The sequence below is a fragment of the Magallana gigas genome, chromosome 8, assembly GCF_963853765.1.
Source record: "Magallana gigas chromosome 8, xbMagGiga1.1, whole genome shotgun sequence".
Lineage (NCBI taxonomy): Eukaryota > Metazoa > Mollusca > Bivalvia > Ostreida > Ostreidae > Magallana > Magallana gigas.
In genome coordinates this window covers 4,442,029-4,464,674 of record NC_088860.1, presented here as the reverse complement: position 1 = coordinate 4,464,674, position 22,646 = coordinate 4,442,029, and the positions used below count along the sequence as shown (strand labels likewise).

The 22,646-nt window shown below is 30.4% G+C and overlaps 1 protein-coding gene across 1 annotated transcript; it reads right to left on the bottom strand.

Annotated features, from left to right (window-relative positions):
• Positions 1-15,677: 15,677 nt before the first annotated feature.
• LOC105341156 (protein TRC8 homolog) lies at positions 15,678-22,527 on the bottom strand. Its single transcript, XM_011447519.4, has 2 exons — positions 22,250-22,527; positions 15,678-20,427 (listed from the first exon to the last, which is right to left on the bottom strand). The coding sequence occupies exons 1-2, from the start codon at positions 22,422-22,424 to the stop codon at positions 18,626-18,628; spliced, it is 1,977 nt and encodes a 658-aa protein (XP_011445821.3). The 5' UTR covers positions 22,425-22,527; the 3' UTR covers positions 15,678-18,625.
• Positions 22,528-22,646: the final 119 nt, after the last annotated feature.

Below are 22,646 nucleotides of genomic sequence, written 5' to 3'. Positions count from 1 at the left end.
AAAGCTAATATCTGAAGGTCAAATCAAATCAAAGCTGTTCTTTATTTCATAGCTAATCATATGATTGGAGCATTTTAATGATGCCTATTGAAAAAGAAGCATTGATATGTAAATGTTGAACACAATCATTGCAATGAACTGTATACAATTAATACTTTTCCCAAACGTGTTGTTAAGACCGAAAACGAAATCGGTGTAATAAGTTTGAACTTTGACTTTTTAAATAACGCAGAATACCATGTCGATATTAAATTTTAATGCTAATAGTGACATATTTTATTTCAATAAATAATTCGATATTTCTATCTTAAAGTGCCGATGAGACAATGAAACGAATTCATACCGAATATGTTCGTGTTGGGCCAAAGCAGAAATTATTCAGGTACATGAACCAAAGAGCAAGAATTGATGGATTGTTTTATTTTGAAAAGATAGAAGCATCGAGAATTTTGCTGGTTTTCAACTTAGTGAATCATTTTAATGAATTGATAAATGATCCAATCCATGATTAAGTCATTTGTGGTCTTTTAGTTGGATTATAATTAAAAGGAATTTAAAATGGATTTAATATTCAACATAGCCTCTGTCATGAGAGATGATGTCAAATTTTGGATTATGGTTTTCCATAAGTTTACATTTATACAACACAACGAGACATTAAATTTATCGTTCATATTTAAGTGTCATTTAAATTTTTATAATTATTAATTCTATAAATCGTTCTATATATTTCTATAGTTTGAATATTAATGGATAATATTCAGCATGTGTCAATGTATACAGAAATATGCAGATGTCTCCGAAATGGAATTTGTAGAATGAACGAATCCAAATGAAGCTTAGGATGTTCTAACTGTAGATAACTTCAAAATGAACTAAGAATGGCGACATTAGGATATTCTTTGCCTCCCCCTGGAATCCTTAATAGGAAAAATTATAGATATCATCTTTTGAATGTTTAGAGAAACTGTTACCTTTTTGAAATGTGACAAATCCATTGCAACCAGAAATGATGATTGTTTTGAATAAAGTTCCTAGAATTGTTTTACCTAAGTAGCTTACTATTTAGAAAGGATAGCTATTTTATCATTATTATTCTTATTATTTTTTATTACCATCATAAACAAACCAAATCAGCAACGTTTCGGTTTTTCCCTAATATGACATTTTCCCGATTTTTAACATTAAACTCGATTAAGAAATGCTCAATTGTGACAAGGAGCACACGGCAGGTGCGACCGGTCAGCAGAGGATGCTCACTCCTCCCAGGCACCTGATCCTACCTCTATCTCTTCGGAGGTCCGTGATGCTATGCTTTAAATATTTCGTTTTATGGATTTTTGAGATTGTTGACGGTTTGTTATTGACATTTTTTCACTGATAACTTATATATATAGAATTGATTTAAAAGAACAAATACCAAATAGGTGTTCAAAGGAATAGAACATCGAAGTTTAATGTTTTAAATCTAAGTACCAACAATTCTTATTGTAACTAATAAATTTGTAAGCAATTATTTAACACTATCTTAAATAAAAATTAAATTTTTATTGCAGTTTTGCAATAACACTTTCTTAAATGAAAGATTAAATCATTGTGCATTTTTGCAAAAAACATTTATCTAAGGTTGAGAAATACCTATTGTTATATTTGTTAACTATGAGAAAAAATGATTTTTGCTGAAATGTTATTTTTAAGATTCCAAATGCACGTGTTATCTCATGTCATTTGTTAGGGCATAAAATATGGATTGATAAAGTATACAGCGTAGGCACGAACAGATGCCTGGCAATTTTGATACAATACAAAAAAAGGAGATCATGCAAAACACGGAAATGATTTTGTTTTACATACATCGATATATTGAATTTTAAAAGTATCATACATATGAATGTAAGCTAACTCTTAAATTCTGTACTTCATATTCTCTTTGTTTATTAAGTGCTTACTGTCAGTGATAATTTGGTTTTTTTTATTTGACTTTCTAAAAACATGTTGAATAAGTATTTTTTTAAAAGTTTACACAGTAAATTATAAACATGCACAATTGGTTAGTTTGTATTTGTATAGGTAGTTATAATGCTGAATTTTTGAATGTTTACTGCATGATAACAATTTTTGTAGTGTAACTATGTTTGAAGTTTTAGCCTTTAAAACATACATGTATGTTTCTAAGAATGTTTTTGCCAATGTTATATATATATATATATATATATATATATATATATATATATATATATATATATATATATATATATATATATATATATATATATATATATATATATATATTTAAAGATCTAAATAAGAATGACATTTCGTAAATTTTTCAACCGCTCTTAAATTGGTCTATAGCTTTCAATTTTCAAATATTATTTTTCCATCGCTAGTGTCTGCAATGGTTGATATGAGTAATTGTTTTGCTTTGTGAATATTTAAAAGTCAAATATCAAGTTACAAACAAGGTACAGCGTTTGAAATTCTACGTTTGGTAATCAAAGCCCTAGTCTTATTTTATACATCTTTCTATGTACAAGTTTGAATCAAATGTTCTTTTCTTTTGTGAATTATGGTATTTATGAACACATTGAATCAGTTTATTTTGTTTTGGCAAAGAAATTGTATTTCTTTTCTTAACATTATTTATAAACAAAGAAAGACTCGGGCTTCTAGGAACATGCCTAATGCATTTAAAACCAGTATTTTCCCTCCTTAAAATCTGTTTTTGTTGTCAATTTTAATCAAGTAATGAGATCTAATTTTACGCTTAAATGCCAAAATAAAGACTAGTGACATTTATATGTTCAAATTTCATATTTTGTAGTATAAAATTGGAAGTATGTGATCAATCAAACCGAACAATTGTCTTTTAAAACCAAATCTAGAAAGCATTTGAAAACAATGATATTCGTATAAGCTTGATGTGAACAATAAATATCAGGTTGTTTTTTCCTACTTAATCTGCAAAGAATTCTACGAAAGAACTTGTATGAACCTTGTCAGTTTTTCATATTTTTACCACTCATTACTGTACCCTTTGATAATATGGTACTTTGTGTTTGTTCAATTACGTATTCCTGGAAATGATGTGCTATATAGCATAGTTATATGGAGTTAAAAAGAAATAAAACACAAATAGTTGTTGTTTTTTTTCTTCAAGAAATGAGATTTGTATTCCTTTAAAAAACCTATTATCACATTAGTAATTTTAGAATAAATAATGGCTTACTTAGGAAAATGTTATCTAGATAGCGAACATATAAACGTAAATGTAATTTGGATATCGTATAGTTTACGTGTCTCATCCCACCAATGCAAATTGATGGTTTTCAAAATCAAGTGAAATTGGACCTTTTAAGGGTTTAATCTGTCAAGAAAAAGCAACTTAAGAACTACACAGAGACATTGTTGCATATGTTTTAGATAAATGCATGGTGACAGTGCCACATTAATTCATAACCCTGGACACAAAACCGAATCCAAACGTATAGACAGTGTTTTAATATAATCCCAGCGAATTGCAATACTGCATGTTTCAAGTCCATTTTAAAATGTATCCATATATCTTATTATATATCTATGGCAAATGTCATAAAAATCAGTTTTCTACGGTATTTGCAAATATAAAAAACGTAACCCGTCTAAAAATAATCCTGCAAAGAAATTGATTTTAAGCAGTGCCAACACTTTAAATATCCGATTTTTTAAATATAAATTTTTGCAAGGATAAATAACGAAAGAAACGTGTCTTGTGTAATTTGCATGGTGAAAGTTAAGCCCGGGAAATGAGATCTGTGCACGGGGTGCTGGGTACTCCTACAAATCTAACTTATCAGCAAGCACCTGGTATCATCTATGAATACATCTGGTAGTCTGTGAATTCTTTTCAATATCACGGAGGCTTCACTGTCAATAAGTCAAAGCCGTTTGGAATAACTTAACAGATTGTATCTTTTATATTATGTTTCGAAATCTATGGCCTCCTGTCTTGAAATGAATCATGAGAAATTAAATTTAGATATTAAAATTGCACTTGTTGCACAGTTCTAACAAAAATGAAAATCCTAAAATTTACAAAAGGGGGAATGTTTTGAACTTACTTCATTAACTATCCTAGTGTTGATGAACATAACGTGAAACTTTTTAAAAAGTAGATGGATCTACGTCTTTCTTGCTTTTAATCGAGGCAGTGGTTTAGTAGATAAAGATATCGCTTCAAACTTGTTCCAATATATTTTATTTCATACCTATTCAATTAATCATTTCGAATTTTACAATTTTGTAATTCTTTACATTTTTTAAAACTGCCATACAAAATGTGTTATCTGCCTTGGTAGAAAAGAATATTAAACATTATTTTTGTTCTCTTTAAAAGTCATTTTTGACCTACTGCGTGGATGTGAACATTAAGTCTACACTTGATCACAATACTTGTGATTGTGTTTGATAGGTGCTTCAAATCCCAATGCAAATGGTTGGCCTCATTATCATAAAGGGTTGGTTTTGAAGGTCGTAGATTTTCATAAAATCTGTTATTAGTCAGAGAACTGTCTTCACATCTGGTCGTCCCATGTGTGAGGTCACAGGGGTATCATAAATACGATATTATAAGATTCCATTGTTCAAAAACAATTTTGTACGAGGCAATAAAATAGAGAACAATTTTATCAGCGTAATGTAGGTGAAAAGGCAGGGTGTAAATCAAACCCCGAACGCAGGTGAAAATTAAGTCAACTTATTAGCGCTGTAAATTTATTTTTAAGATCTCTTTTCTACAAAAGGACCCTGTTTATTTAGAAATAAACGCTTCTCATGCATGAGACGAGGAACATATCTTGTAGGCTTTAAAGAAATATTAGAGTGATATATGTGATTTAACTGAGTAACTCTAGATCGAAATTTTGATGAAAATGGTACTTAAATTTCCAAAGCCTTTTTCGACAAAGACACACAATTTAAATCAATCTAAACTGTCATTTTATAAAAGAACTTTTTGATGTTTTCTTATTAATATTAATTATCTCTTTTGCTATTCTTTGTTAGTATTCCTCCATAAAAACGAACAATGGAAAAGAACTGAAAGTAATTCAAACAATTAAGAAAAGAGAGTTCAGATTTTGAGAAAAAAGCAAATAAATTTTTTTTATATCTTATAAAAGTTTTTCTTGTGCATTAAAATGAAAACTTCAGACTTTGGTTGTGAAATAGAATTTTTTTATACATATAAAGAAAGACAACCCCAACCAGGTACACATTTCAATATATACTGACAAAATTGAAAATTTGCAATAAAGTATGCATACATGTACAATTTTTTTCAAATCTAAACGCGTATATTTACGTTTTATTTTCAAATGCTTGTAGCTTCGAGTTTAAATTAATGTAACATCTCAATAACATTTTGAAACGCTAGGCAAATATTGCTCAATGCTTTATGTACCAATTACGAAACGGAAAATCTTTTAAACCACACCTAGGACTGAAATATTCATCATAATTTTTTTGTGTGATAAGTTTCAAAATTAACATAATAAAGAAGATCAGTTTGTCATTAGATCGCACGTCATTTCTAAAAAAAAATCGTAAGAATTAAAGTATATGTCATTTAATATGTCTTGTAATTTTTTTTATATTTGGTTAATCAATTGAGAAAAGTTTGAAAGTATAATCTGAAAATCATTTGAGATATTATTTAAAATAACATATTAAGAGTCTAAATAAAATAGTTTAACAATTTTCCAGTGTAAACTGTTAAGACTACATATCTTTGGTCTTAATAAAAACCTTCAGCAATTGTTGTAAACGTAAGACCATGGACAATTGTGAGTTTCATTCTATTTGTACATGTAGTTGTGGGGCTTATCATTATTGATAATATCATGACAATCCTTAACTAATTGCGGCTCAAATATTAGAAAAGCACGTCACATAATACATACTACTCAAAAGTAAATTCTTAACATGTCTGAAAGTAATCTAAATTTCAGAATAGTAAGAAAAAACCCAAACAATACATTGAAAAGATAACCTTTTATGTATCTTAACGTTGGATAATACAATTTTTTAAAAATACTATTATAAATATTGCTGATAAATAATTTTGAAGATATCATACCGTTTCTGTTAATAATTTTACAAAAATTGCTATAACATTTACAATAAACATACTTTCTATGAGATTGAATGTTAAAATATATATTATTACACAAGAAAAACGTTAAAATTTATAATACCATGTGTCGTTTTATCTTTCTGTCTATCTATATACATGTATTGCTTTACATCTTCCTCAAAAATACATTTTGAAACATATTCGAAGAGTAAATTGGTTGATGTATATTTTGATCTGTATTTAATGAAAAGTATTGTTACAATGTCTAACAAATGTTTTGAGTTCTTGGGATTGGTAATGATAACATAATTTGACGTTGTCCTTGCAACACCAGGGTCTGATTTTGAAAAACTTATTCCTTGTAAATGTTCGATATTAAAACTACATTAGTGTCACACAACTCAATGTAAGATTTTACCAACATGCCCCCGATGCCTGCCAGTGCCAATCTCTACCAGAGTCAGTTAGAGAACTAACTTATTGTTTTTAGTATTGCGATAAAGGATTTGTTGAACAATATATCAGGATCGACAAAGTAGTTCATCGGGTTATCACTACTACTGGAGAACGGTGTACTAATGGTACAAGTCTCTATTCTGATCACGCCTAGACTAACTTTTCTCAGGGTTTTTATGCCATACAAAGGTGCAGGGGTGATTTTCAAATACGATAATTTTCACCGACAATTGCACAAACATTTCCCAAAAACGACGTAATTAAAAGATTTTTGATTGAAAGAACGAGGTAAATGGCAAATCTGTGTTCCGACACTATTTATGTTGTAAATTCTATGGGACAAAAACTTGAACGAATTGGTATAATAACCTGCCTATGCAATTCCTTGTTATCGAGTCGCGCTGTAAGGACCTCTCGCCCATGAAATGTCATAAAGTAGTTAGTTGATAAAAAATCTCCCTGAAGTCAAGTTCAGAATGAAACAATAAGGAATGTTGGTGTATTGTACCCTGAAATGGTTAAGTTTTCTTATATATAAAAAAAAAGCCTTGGAGGTGGCTGACATTTTGCCATGGATCAAACAATAGCAAGAATTAAAAATCCATTAGTATAAAACTACCATTTAAGTTGAAAATCAGAGAAAATATTAGAGTCGTAGTTTTACATTGGTTATGGATTACTGTTTATTTTTTAATTTTCAGTTAATATAATACCTTTTTCAAATCTGACATCGACATTGCATTACGTTGTCTGTACATCATGGTACGTTTGTGACCTGTGATTTGATAATAAGTTCGTTTGTTTGAGTATTTATTGACCGAAATCATGTTTATTGTGGCACATAGGAAAGAAATATTGTATGTTTTATTACACTATTCATGTTAGAATTAATAAATTAACTTTTTAATTATGTTTAGCAATGCAGTTGTCTCTTTTATGCACAATAATTTATAAAGGTAAATTCATTTTATTGCCAGAAACAAAAAAAGTAATTTAATAGTGCTTTTTACATCTTTCTCTTACGAATACACAGCGATTGGCTATTTACTTTTTTCACAATAAAATCACCTATCTTTATTTGTAATGCCAGCAATATAATTCACATGTCTGACTAAAACTTTTTACTTAATTGTTGTTTTTTTGCTTTAGTTTTATAAAATCTAGTGTTTGTTTAATATATTTATGTTTTGCTATATTTTTATATTATTTAATTTTTTTTATTATTATATACAAAATTGATAAATAAATCCAATAAACTATATCCTATACACTTAATTATATATTATACTATTAATTTCATTTTTTTCTTATAAGTGTATGCAAACAGTTAAAAGATCATCTAGCAAAACAAAATGTTTTCAAAACTCGACACTTAAATTCTTTTTCGAATATTTTCTTCTTGTTGAATTCGTGATGATTTATATAACTACATATCATCCTTATCATATAATCTTATTCAAGAAAATATCATTTATCATGTTTTTTCATTTATTTGTTATTACTGGAAGATTATGATAACAGATATGATACTACTTTTGCGAAAGAGCAAAATTATGCCAAGCAAATTTTAGTTTTAGTTTTCTTAACATAATATACAGTTAGTTCAAACATGTGCGCGTGATGTTTTCTTAAAATAAAAGAGTTTATGACCAATGCTGTTTGGTCTGGTTTTTCAACAATTAAAACATTTTTAATAACTGTATGAATATTTTGTAAATTTATTGATTTGTATACAGATTAGGAATTACTTAATGATACGGGCCTTAAGTAATTCCTAATCTGTATACAAATCAATAAATTTACAAAGTATTCATAATTTTGGGCTACTGAATTTGGTTCTCATCATTTATAATACTATACTCAGCCATTTTTTTGTTTGCCATTAATGTATCGATTACCAGCTTAATTCGTTTATAAATAAACCCCATTATCAACTATTTGCTGTAATGTTTCCAGTTCAACTGTTCTCGACCATGAGATTCCTTTGGGACAACATTTCTTTATATGTAATAACAATGAACGTGCATTTAGATGCAATGGTTATCGAATTTCAGTTGTATAATTCAGTATAAGTTGTGTTGCCCGGCCGATGTTTCAATGATATCTGCTCTTATCTGATCCCTACCTGTCAATGGCAATTAGAAAACCAGCCTAATTGGATTCTGAATTTTTCCATTTGCGGAGAATACTAAATAGTCTGGATTATATCAAATCGACGCTTCCCGATGTCCATATGATTGATATGGTTTCAAAATGATATCATTGAAACTGAAAACATGAACAGATGCTTCTACAAGAGCAGTTTTGTTTAAAAAAACCTAATACATTTTTAATTGAGTATATCACAGATATGAACAAAGATATAAATGTAAAATTGTTTTCATTTGTCATGTGAATCCTTGTTTATTATGGTGCTATATTTCGTTCCATTGATGTTGTCACGGTAACGTTCTTCATATTGTGGTGATAAACCGTGCATGTGTTTTTATACTTGTTTGCAGTTGTCCATAAAGAGTGAAAAATTTAAAAAAAAACCACACACCTAAATATTTTCAATAATCTTTTAATTTCATTTTGAAATTGTCATGGGTATTTCCTGATAAATTCTAATAATTGACGACGCACCAGGACATGGTTATACTTGTCTGCTGTCACAGGGGTGATTCCTGTCACACTGTTAGTTGACACATTGCTCTTGAAAACGTTATCCAGATGGACTGCAATTGATATATCGTAGGAAAATAATCAAACAGAAATATTTTTATTCGGTATTGCTTATCAGTTTTATGGATTTTCATTCCTGGTGCGCTCTAGATATCATGGTTAAGCTTAAAATGTATTTTGCAATGACTTGCAAAAGATTTTTAACAAGGTCTCTTCAGTCCTTTGCAATTATCTAAGTAAAGGTTACAGTGCAAAATGCATCAAAAGGATCAGAACCCAGGAATCAGGTTAGATTTGGAAATTCAAAACAGGCAATAAGGTTGTGAATAGAATCATTGGCTCCTTGTCCTTCCAAGATATGTAAGACTATGGATGACCGTTTGCTGGAGCAGAATAATTTGATGTATCAGGGACATGGATGACTCCAATATACAGCTGCATTCCCAATTTTCGTCAAAGTTATTAGGGGCTTACTTCAAGACCAGGGCTCTTTGAAAAAGATCCATGGTTTTTTGGTTAGAGCAAAGGAAACTGGTGTTATTTCTCGTATCATTTTGGGACAGGCACTGCTTATCAACAATCCGGGTCTCTCTGGCTAACAATCAGGGCCCACTCTACACCAGCGCCACGTCGTCATTAGAACGTGACATGCTATACAAAGGAAGTCACCCCAATCCAGAAACACGGTGTGCAGTTACCAAAAAATTGCACAATACCGTGTGCATATCCCATCCATCAATTCTCCATTTGCCGCTCAATTATTCTCAAACAAATGTTTGGTTGTACTTTGATTCTTGCTAGTCTTGTAAATGACTGGGTGTTCTTCAAATGTTGACGACCAATTAAACCTGCAGGGAGGGGGGTGGGTGTGTTTCCATCATAACTTCCTGCACATTTGAGCTATGTTGGTGTCGTTAATTACACGTTTCTCCTGATTGATAGGGTGCAAATATGAATTTAACGTAGGTAAGCGGTATTTTGTGGTCTACGACTGTTAATTTTGTTGTAAACATATTTGTGATTTACAGGCGTATGGGGATACAGTTAAATACTCCTTTTTACATATCAATTTCGAGAATAATGCATGTATCCGGATTCGACATTATGGATAAAAGACTTTACAAAGTTCAGAAATACTCTTAAGGGCTCCACTCCTTTTTTCTTTCCTTCTTTTAATTTAATTGTTATTGTACTTTATGAAATTTATTTTGTATGTTGCACTGCGTACACTTTTCAAACACGTTATTTATTTCAACAATGTATTGTATTTAATTTATATGAATATTATGCTATTTGATGTATGATATATTTTAATATTTCTTTACATTTTTATTATAGTATTTAATGAATATCATTATCTATTATTTATTGACCATTCTTCTAATATAATTTACTTATTCTTGATTATAAAATATTGTATTGCATAAACTTCACAAACATTTTATCATAAACATATTCCATATTTCAAGTAATATTTTTCTACTTTTATTATTCTAGTTAAATACAAATTTAGATTTTTTCTTTTAAAAACAAATACTTACAAATACCTTTATCTATTATTTTGGTACCGTCATTTAGTATTTAAAGATATGGATTACTTCTTTTTTCAATGCATAATATAACTTATATTTTATTACAGGCCTGTAGTTGCAATGATATTTTCTCAATACATAGTTTAAGCAAATATATTTTCTCCTTATGAATATCAATTTCATCATTTAACATTTGATACCGTTTTGTTGGGATGCATTTATCTGATTTTTTAACATTTTATGTCGGCATAAAAGAATTTTATTCGATTAAATATACAATATAATAGTATTTCAATAAAGCAAAACCGAAGTTAAATCATGATATTAAAACATTGTAACACACTGGATTATATACTGCATATATCTTTAAAAATACTTTATTACAACTATTTACTTTTATCAAATATATATAGATACATTTCACTTTATCTTAATCATAAAAAAATCCCTTGATGTGTGAATGTCTCGAAAAAAAATATTGTGATTTCATGATATGTCACAAATTTTGTGTCACTTACAATTCAAGATAATGTTTTCCAAAACATACTGTGATTTGCCTTTGTTAAATGTTGAAAAAAATGCGCATTTTATGTACATGAATGTTTCATTGAATTTGTCAAAAGGTTAAAATAGCATTTTTGAAAAATCAGAAATTGCGTTTTATAAACAAAATGAACAATATTAAAGATTGTAGAAATGATTTCTGTCTTTGTTAAAAAATAATGTTTATTATTTTAAATCAATGATTGCAAAATATCATGCCGTCTCTTTTGGAATTTTATCATTATTAAGTGTTATTTTTTGTAATAAATTTATTTTTGTAATTGATTTTATTGTCTCTTAATAATTAATAAATAGGCAATAATTAATTTAAGGTTTGATACGCTAACCATGTTCATATATTGGTTATGAGATTCCCATATTAATGCAACTGCCGACGAAAGATATTAATATAAGTTTTAGAACTTGTTTATCAATCGTTGTAGTTGTGAGAATTGCGAGTAATTCAGGAGACTTTCCTTAATTGTGTATGCACTTTTGAAGAAGAGGCCTAGCTTTTTTGGTAGCTAACCGCCAAAAAATGAATATGGATATATTACGTGGCCATTACATCGTAATCATATAGTTCTTTTATAGTAGTCTCAATAGTTTACATCTGAAGATGATATTTTTATTTAATTTATGTAAAGATTAAAAAACACACATTTGGCATATTGGTTTCTTATGAGATAGTCTAAAAAATTATGAAATTTTAAATACTATTCGGCCGCGTTGAAATTCGTTGGAAAAGCGCCATTTTTCCATGTTTTTTTTTGTATTTCTGCCCTAGGCCAGGATATTTTTTATGATGAGTACATAGAGATGTCAGTCGGCCAGGTGTTAACTCAAATAATTTTTGAGTCATATTCATAAAGAAAAAAATTCTTTTAAACTAACCTATTTCAGATAAAAAAGAGTTCAATGTTAATCAATAAGTTCAGCTGTACATAGTTTTTCAGAAAGCACGAGCAAGTGTACCGACCAAGTGTGCAGATATTTTGTGTGGTGAATTTAGTCAGTCGGACGGTGATTGCATGGATCGTGCATTCTTATACATATAAGTAAACAGTTTGACTATTATAGTCACTGTGCTATAAACAACTCTCAAATAATGGCCATGTGTATGGAAATTCATGGTCTTCTTTAAAGAGTTATTTTGATATTATAATTTTTAAAACATAATATTTTCAGGCACTTTGGTAAAACCACGAGGAATATACTAGTAATTTGTGAGGGTTAAACCTTTATAGCTGAATTGTTGTTGGGCGCCGATTCAATATTTTTTTTAGGTATATGCTGGTATCAGAGATACGTTATTGGTATCAATATTTTAAAAAAATAGTTTTTTGTAGAAAAAAAATGGATTTATTTATTTCAAAAAACATTTTTCTATCAAGACTTATTCTTGATTTATTAATAAAAAAATCGAATTTCTTAATATCAGAAAATGATTTTCTGACATATAAAAATAATTTTTATATCTATATGTATATTATAAATTCTGATATGAGAAAATCAGTTTCTTGATATCAGGAAATATGACCTACGTAAATTTTAAATACGATCGACTTAATTAATGCTTCCTGTCGTGCAACATTTATCTTAGTTCTGTCGGCAATTTGTGTTGAACCTGCATACAATAAATATAAACATGACTGAAATAGAGCCATTTTAACAAGACCTTGGACTTTCGGTAGGATGTAGCTATCTATTTTTGCGTCAAAACTACTTAAAATGGTGCTGGCTTCAAGTGAAATATGCATCAATTGCGTAATCTTAGCTCATTGCCAGACGAATCATCTTGTTGATTTCAAAGAGCAATGACTATGGTGACCGAATGGCCAACAATGAAATAGACATGCCTACGTCACAATGCTGTTTGGGTAAACAACAACCAAAGTCCAAACTCTTGTTAAAATGGTTCTAAAATGGTATATTTGATTTAACTTCATCAGCTTTCTCCATATCCTCAATGATCAAATCAAAACTGCTTTGTCTAGCAAACAAACTAAGTCGATCCCAGGGAGGTGCAAGCAAAGAACAAAGAAAAACGATGGCGACACGTGCACACTGCAAACGCGTACAGTTCCTGTCTAAATAGAATATAACCAATTATCGAGTACGCTTATAAAATTATATTATTAAAATGAATAAGTTTACAACAATAAAAGAATAAAACATTTTCAAAAAGCAAATCAAACACTGTCGTTCAACTGTTACTAAGTAAATTTGGGTTAGGGGAGTATTCATTAATTATATGTGGACTCTTTGCTATTTTTTGAACCTTTCTGATATCATTAAAAATATATTTTGTAATAACAAAATGTCAGTTTGAATATATGATATCAAAAATTATTTTCTGAATTCCAAAAATCATTTTTTTAATATCAGAAATAGTTTATTAAAATCTACAAAAAATTAAATAAGAAAATGAACAACTTTTTTTTTATCAAGAGTTGGAATTTCTGATACCTAAAAATCTTTTTCTTGTACCAGAAAAAATATATTTTGATAAAAAAAAATATTTTTGGCAATCAAAAATTATCTCAAAATTGTTTAAAACGGCGGCACATAACATGTATCTGCGTCATTTTCTTAACTACGTAGAGAACAATCATAAACTAGCAGTGTCCACTGAAAAACGTTAAAATTATTCCATAAACGATGCAGCATTCGTTCGGACCTGCCGATATCGCAAACAAATTAAATTGCACTCCTGAGATTGATCAAAATCAATATCCTTGACAAATTCTCGTTTTCTTCCTGCAGATAAATCGGTGCATACATGTAGAATCAGTCCAGAAGATTGGCATTAATTATATTGGCACTGCAGATCGCCATCTTGCTTTTCAATCGAGTCCTACGGAATGGTTCCAAACACTTGACTATTACATGTATTTGAAACTTTGCTTTTTGTTTTACTTTCTTAATTTTCCTCATCTAGTCAATAGATATTATTGTGAAAATCCATTTGAATTTTTTAAAATACTAAGTATGTTCTATGTTTGAAAAGTAGTAGGTCATGTACAGTATATGGTCTATGGTGAATCATGTCGTTATTCTTTATATGTCACTGTATATTCTCGAATGATTTCTTATTGGACAAAAATGATCCAAGGTCAAGACAATAAGATTGTGTTTACTGTTAACAAATATTTAGCAAATCAATATTGTACAATAATGACTGTGTAAATCCATGGACTTGTTTATACAACATATTTTAGATTCTTGTGTTTTTTCTAATATCTGGACAGAACAATGTACTGCAATGTAGGATTTCTGCTTCCATCAATCAAAGATCGCATGACTAGTTTATTCAGAAATGGGAAAATGATATAAATAATTCATCCAAGGGTCAAATATATAAAATTTATAAACTAAATTTTGGATTTGAAAAAATACCTAAACATTCTTTCAAAACAAATTTGGAAACCACTATCAAATTCAGAACATCAAATCACCGTTTACCGAGTGAAACCGGTTGATGGTATGGAATTCCTGTAAATTACAGAAGTTGCACACTCTGTAATATTGGTAAATTAGCGGACGAATTTCATTTATTCTCGAGTGCAAATCCCTCTCAACTTTACGCAAACAATTTCTACATACCAGGTATTGTCATAAACCAAATATATTAAAATATAGGGAACTGTTTACGATATCAAACATAAAGACATTGAAAAAAAAATTGAGCACTTTTATTTTGAACATCCAGGAGCAAGTCCGATGTCCCTTATTGTAGTACTTATTACATGTACATGTATTACTTTTAGCTTATTGAATACCAAATATTTACATTTTTCAGAGTCTTTGCGTGTGATAACACTACCCATCGAATTTGTACTATACGGTCCAATAAATTCAAATGTCGTATAATGGGGCGCAAGCGGGGTTTGCTTATTTATCTTTAGTATTTAATCGTACAATTGCTGAAAATAATGTGAGTCGAGTATTAGAAATTATTCTTTGAATATTATGATGTTATAATTTCGGTCGGGGCGTGATCAAATCCATCGTAAAGCCCTTCGGGCTTTATTAGATTTCATCACAGCCCGACCGAAATTATAACCTCATAATATTCAAATTCCTTAAATAATCTCTGTATTCTACATGATCATCCACTTTTTCTATCCCTTTTTGAATTATCTATTTTATTTCTCTTTTTTGTGCTTATTGACACATGAATTAATATGTTGTATCATAATATATATAGTGTACATGTACATAAGACCCTTGAAATTATTATTAAACACAAATATGTTTATGTACCTTATGTACCATTGAATGTTAATGGTTTAAGAGAATTAATTTAATTGAATTGTGTATATTTGCAATTTTCTTCCCTTTTTCAAATTAAACTAGAAAAGTATTAATCCCTTGTTTTAAGGTTTATTTTCTGTAATGTAACAATGTCAAAGCAATCGATTTTCTTTCAGAAAGCAACAATGCTAACCTCAAACAATATACATGTAAAAATACATAAAATAGAACTGTTGTTCTACCTCTAGCTGTCTGTTTTCTCTGGTAATCAGATAACATAAATAAATCAAAGACATTTTTACAGCAAACAAAAAAACTGCTAGCACTGCACATATAAAAGTGTATTATCGGATTCTGACCATAAGAAGTAATTCATCATATTTTACATTTTACACTGATTATCTTATTTCCTCTACAGTAACACTAAAATCAAATGTAAATATGCAACGTTTTATGTAATGAACAAAAAATCACTCAATTTTTTTCCCTATTCAGTGTACAAATGCCATCAAAATATCGCTCAGCTACATATAACAACATCGAATTGGAAAAAGGAAAATGAAGATTTGAAAACTAGTAGTTGATCAAATAAAACTATTGAGGGACATACATGTATATACACATAGTATAATCATCGACAACCACCCAGCAAAATTGTTATTGTACAAACAACAGTATAGAAGGTTATTCACCTATTAATGCACATATTACAAGACACTCGCATATGAATAGATATAAAAATTAATCATTGTAATGTTGAGCCCTTCCATTCAATATCACTTGAAATAAAGCATCGGTGGGCTACATGATGGAAACCAAGTTCAAATGATCAGAAGCTAAATTACTTTGACTCAGATCATCCATTGTCAACTTGCATAAAAATCATTTTGGTATTATGTAATACACGTACTATATCTTAAAAGATGAAGTAATGTTGTGAAAATAGTAATAAGGTATGTGCTCATAGTTTGAAAAATCCATGTATCCAAAACCCATCCTACAGAAGGGTTGGAACCGATTGATTGAGACAAAATAATTCAGTAAAAAAATCATTCCCCATAATACAGGATATACATGTAATAAATGTTTCCTTTATATTTTGTGACATAGGTACACAAAACATTTTCACTTTATATAATTATATAAATATATATTTATATGTTTTTCCATTATCATAAAGGACTTTATTGCAATTTGTGAAATGTTTTTTGATAACTTTAACACAATAGAATAATATTTTGGAAACTTACTTATTGAAATATATTGGCAGTTGATACCGAATTACCGTAAGGTCACCAAAATTGATATCTTGTATATTTGTATAAAATTTTCTTTGAGAGATATCCATTCACTCAAAATCGCTTAATTTTACACTGTCATATTAACTTGCCTTCTTGAAAATAAGTAAGTTTAAATATTGATTCTAAACCACAATTAATAAAAGATTTTCTTTAATTTACAAACAAGGATACACATAGGGGGAAAAAAGCAGCAATGGACCAACTACTGGTAGCTAGGGGCCATGGTACACTGTATCAAAGACACAAGATGGAAATTTGCTTTAGTTATTTTTAAAATGTGTTTTTATATTCAAAATCTTTCAAATTGATGCTTTTTGTGAAAAACTGACTTAACATTTTATATTGAACATTGTATATCATAGAAAATTTCATTGAAATTCCTTCGTTTTGAAAACTCCAAAACAACAGTTGATATTGTATGAAAGCAAAATCACTTAACAAATCTAATAGATATTCATTAAAAAAAAAACCATATAAATAACACATCTTGTCTTATCATATAGCTAACATTTCTGCTGTCATTTACAATTTGTGGGACAGTGTCCTCAAATTAGCTTATAAATTTTATGTAATTTGACCATCATAAGGCTCTGATACAGTACCATGCAGATGACGATCCAGCAACAATTAAGGACATGCGCGACGTTCCTAAGTTACGGTATATACTAAGTAATTTTCCTTCATAGATTATTTCTTCATTTGCATTTAAACATCTTAATGGCCAAAAATTCAGGGTTTGTTATCAGACTAATTTTGGAATTAGAATATTTTGAATTTTTCTTTTAATTGCATACAAAATGAAATTGAATGCTGTTTAATAAAATCATAGTAAATATTTTCAACTGAAACTATATTTTTCAAATAGAAAAATGTCATACAATATGAAAATATAATTTTGAAATTATGTAGTGGAAAAAATCTTCACAGAGCTGAGATAGGAAAAAAATAGCAAATAATGGAAGATAGGCCACGTCTGACATTAAAGAGTGTGTTGATTATTATCAACCATAAAACAAAAATGTGATAACTACAAAACATGAAGAAAATAAGTGATCTGTATGGCTATTGAAATTTAGGCATTTGTAAAGTTAACATTGATCTTGAAAAGTGAAAAATACTTAGGTAGTTTCAGTGACCATTCGTAAAAAAGTATTACATATAATACTTTTAGTATTAGATAATTATCTATAACAAAAAATACATGTAGTTATTTATTAAGGCAAACAAAAATAAATGTTTTGATTCTCGGGCACTGCTGCATCCACATTGAAATTCTAATCAAAAGTGAAATGACTCAATCTTTTAACTTTTGGAAGTATATGTATGAAACTTGAATTATTTCACTTTGCAAATTTTTCAATAAAATCAAAAATAAATAAATGTCTGTTATATTATTTTTGGAAGTTTTATCATACAATTTTATATAACATTTATAAGCATGTTTAAAAGAAATAACATCAAATAAGTGTTACATACACGTGTAATTATTCAAAAAATATTTTGCACAACAATCGATATGTATAAATATATGTTTATCTAAACAGTATAAACATGGTTATGTTTAAAAAAAAAAAGACTCAAAACTTGAAAGTTTGAAGGATCCAGTCAAATCAGGGAGAAAATATTCATGAAACAATTAAAAAAAATCAGAGAGTTGGCCAATAGGCAGAAAGCAAATTTGCTGTGGGTTTCTGTCCATGCATGGAAAGAAGACTAGTACACGTGGAATAAATAATTGATTTTTATATAAATTTGATAAACTAATCTTGATGAACTCTTAGTGTGTTAGCGGGCTGGAAGGTTCCATTGTTTAATCTTCTACCAACTTCTTGTCTTTCAATCACTGGGTTAAACTGTGGTTGTCCTGCAGCTATTTCACCATGGATTGGTGCCATGGCCCCAGGATTTATATCTTCCTCATATTCATCTTGATTATTATTTTCTTGAGCGTTTGTTGTGACATTTTCAGGGGCATAAATAAGTTTGTGGCACAGCGGGCAGTTATCTTGAACATACAGCCACTTCCTTAAGCACACACCATGGAAGTAGTGTTGGCACCTAGTAATTCTAGCATTGTTTAATTCATGGTAACAAATAGCACAAACATCATTGAGTGACTCCAATTCTGATTTAGAAGCCTGAGGTAAAGAATTTATCTTATTGACCGCAGTCCGCCGCTTGGTAAAAACTTGCCATCCATTCTTAGCTTGCACCCATATGTTACAATATGCATGAATACACATCATAAAAGCACGAATGGCTCCTCCTGATTCAAACACCATTATCCAGGCTCCATTACAAAACAGAAATATACCAAATAAAAATTCTATTGTATTTCCAGTGGATTGAATATAATACACATAGTCATCCAGTCCTTCCCAGAAAGTGTTTCTGTAGGCATCAAATAAAAACAAGGCGTACACAGTCAGAGATATAATCACTTTGAACATGACTTCCACACTGAATGCAGTGACAGATAACAACCAGGTGCTGATGCTGTAATTGCTCCATAAATACATAAGTAAACAGGTGGGAAAGGTAAGCAAGAACACACACATGGACAGCACACGCAGGTGTCGCACCACATTGCTGCTCTGTGAGGCACTCAGTGACATCAAGATGGGGTGAATCATGCTATGTATGAAATGAGAGATAGCTGTAAGGAGGAGACAGAAGTTCTTGCAGAGTCTAGCCAGTCTCACCTCCGGGCGAAGTCCTGTCAGCCCTGTCTGGAGGCCCAGAATGAAGAATAAAATGGCAGACACAGTGCCCATGTTTCTGTCCTCTTCAGAGTCTGATCCTACACAGAAGGCCAGGAATACGCCCACGTGATGGGCAAAATAGGATACCACACTTGTCATGCCCAGCATGGCAATGTAATTTTCACAGCTTTGGGTAAATAATCGAATAACTATAGAATAATAATCTAGGGAGTACAGTAAATGCTGGCTCTCATCTCTCTGGCTATAATCTTCAACACACAGTAAAGTGAGCTGATAGAAAAGTCTCGTTATCCAGAAAACTCGAAGCACTTTGGGTACTTGGAGTCGAATCCAGTGATGTTCGACAAATCCTTGAATTCCAATAGCACTGAGAGTTATTTTGATCACATTATAGGCCTGTCTGAAAGTCCAGACAAGTGCTCGGACAGACCCAAATACTTCTATGGCAATAGCAAAAGTTGGACCAACCATTGATATCACAGGCACCCAAGATAAATACTCACTGTTCGGACACACTAAATATACTATGGCGGGAAACATAAAGGATGTCATCATTCCTAGTGAAATAATGGCCTTAATTTCTGTCCTTGGTAAAGTCCTTTGTCTTAACATCCATATATAACTGAAACTGTAAGCTAAGAAGAGTTGTGTAACTGCATTCTGCGTTAAATCATAAAAGTCATGACTGTGGTGGGTGGAGCTCTGGTTCTCAGCCAGTGTGGGGATGCCCTGGTTCCATGTGTATGACATCATTAGAAAGGTGACCATTGCTGTAAAACTGTAGATGTCCTGTATTTGGCTTGTGGAAAGCAGGAATACCACCACAGCAAGGGCAAACACTAAAAACACAAAACATAAAACACTTATCAAAAGATGCCTAAATATAAATAATTTGAATTTTTTCTCATGATTAATTAAAACTATTTTGATGTGTGCATGGAAATGTGGGTTTTGTATTGTTCTTTTTAGGATTTTCCTCTTCCTTTGCAACAAATATCAATAAATAAGGCACATTAGGTTATTGAGAAACAATTCAACAACAGCATCAAACACTGTGTGACAAAGTGAATATGATCAATAATAGCGGACTACAGCCACTCAAAAAAATGTCACTAAATGTGTTGACCAATGAAGCATGAATGTATAAAAGTTGGGTAGAATCTAATATTCAGCTTATCATCTACAAAATCATATGGGAGAAAGACTCTAATATAACAGTCAATAATAAAAAATTACCAAAATATTTAGCATGTTCAGTTCAGGGCAGTGATTTACTGAAAAACGCCATACAAAAACTATCTGGGTGCATCTTTTTACCCCAAGGAATCCCAAGGATTCCCAAGGATACCCCAAGGAACCCCACGGATAGAAATTAATAACTATTAATACCCGAGGGGTCTCATTGGAGTTCAAGGGTCATATTAACAAAGAATCTGGGCGCACAAGATAGTGATTTTGCAGGAACCATCGACACGAACCAATTCGGGTTTAAATGTCTATATCCTCGAACTGCTATGTACAAGTTTGAACAAAAATTGATTACTCAAACTATATTATGTTGAGAGTATAAGTACAAGTCTATTCTGGCTATTGAATAAAACTCACAAGCTTTCTGAAAAGGGAAATGAGGGGTAAACCGATAAAACTTTATATTAGAAATTTAAATACACGTGCATATATATTTTAATTGAATTATACTGTATATCATAATAAACTAGTAATAAGAACAAAAAAAAGTGTTCATACGGCAGAAATCAATAACGACTTATCAAAATATACCTGTATTCTAGTATAATTCAACATAATGTTATACCAACATTCATTTAAAAAAAAAAGTAAAATAAAAAGTTAATTTGAGTCTCGAGCAGGATTTGAACCCGAAACACTGCGAGAATGTCTTCAAAATCCAGAACGAAACCAGTGAGCCATGAGAGACTTTGAAATTGGGGTATAAAGTAGTGTTGGAGACAATATTGTCATATCTCTGGACTTTGTTTTATTTTCCTCCAAAAATATTTTGAAAAAGTATATAATTATTCATCTCTGGGTCATCTCTCCATCTTTTTTTAAAAAGCCACGTTTTTAATGTTGAAATATGTCATCTTTACAAATTTCAAATTTGTGGAGAGAAGACCCAGAGACATCAGAATCACTTAAAAACAGCTGTAAATAAGTACGATTTTGCGTCAATTCCGCCGTGTTGCTATATTTAGCCCCAAATTATGACAAAACCTTTTGTATTTCAAACATTTTTCTACCCATTCTACGTCCAACAGAAACCAAATAACGGTAATAAATCGAAAAATGTGCAAAATTAATCAATCTACATGTACATCTTAAGCGCCCACTTTCCTTATATATAACCATGATAACGAGGCTAGAGATTCAGGGGCAGAGGATTTGACAGGTTAACTCCTGCCACGCAAAAGAGCCTAGGGTGATCTTTGAGGACGAGGACCAGAAGGGGAAAGGATTTGACAGTCGTTGGTTCAAATCCCAGTCTGGTCCGTCATTATTTCACAGGTATCACCTAACTCCATGTACATGTAGGTAAAAGCTTAAAAAATAGAATTATCTGTGCTCTGGAAAAACAGAATTAGATGTATAAGATATTTTATGGGACCAAATGAATTATCTGAAAAGAAACTGTCAAATACTAACCGAATGTCATAATGAATATCCACAAAATGTATTCAAGCCATGACATTGATGGTTGATACTGAAACAGAGTAAATCCTGGAAGAAACGACTTATTCAAAATGCAGTCCATGACAAATATCGGAGGCAAGCGCAATGTGACCTCCCACAGAACTTCAAGTTTCTTCTTCCATTCCATTTCTGGTGTTATCTGTAGGTTCTTAAATCACCAGAAATATCGAAAAATCCTTAACGAAAACTCATGACGTTTCCTTAGACAGTACGTTTCAAATTAAAAAAAAAACGTAAATCAGGCTCTATTATATTTTTCTTGATTTTTCTACGAAAATAATTTGTTTTCGTTAAAAATGTACCTTTAGAATAATTTCGTTATAAAATCGATTTTGCTAACTTTTTAAAA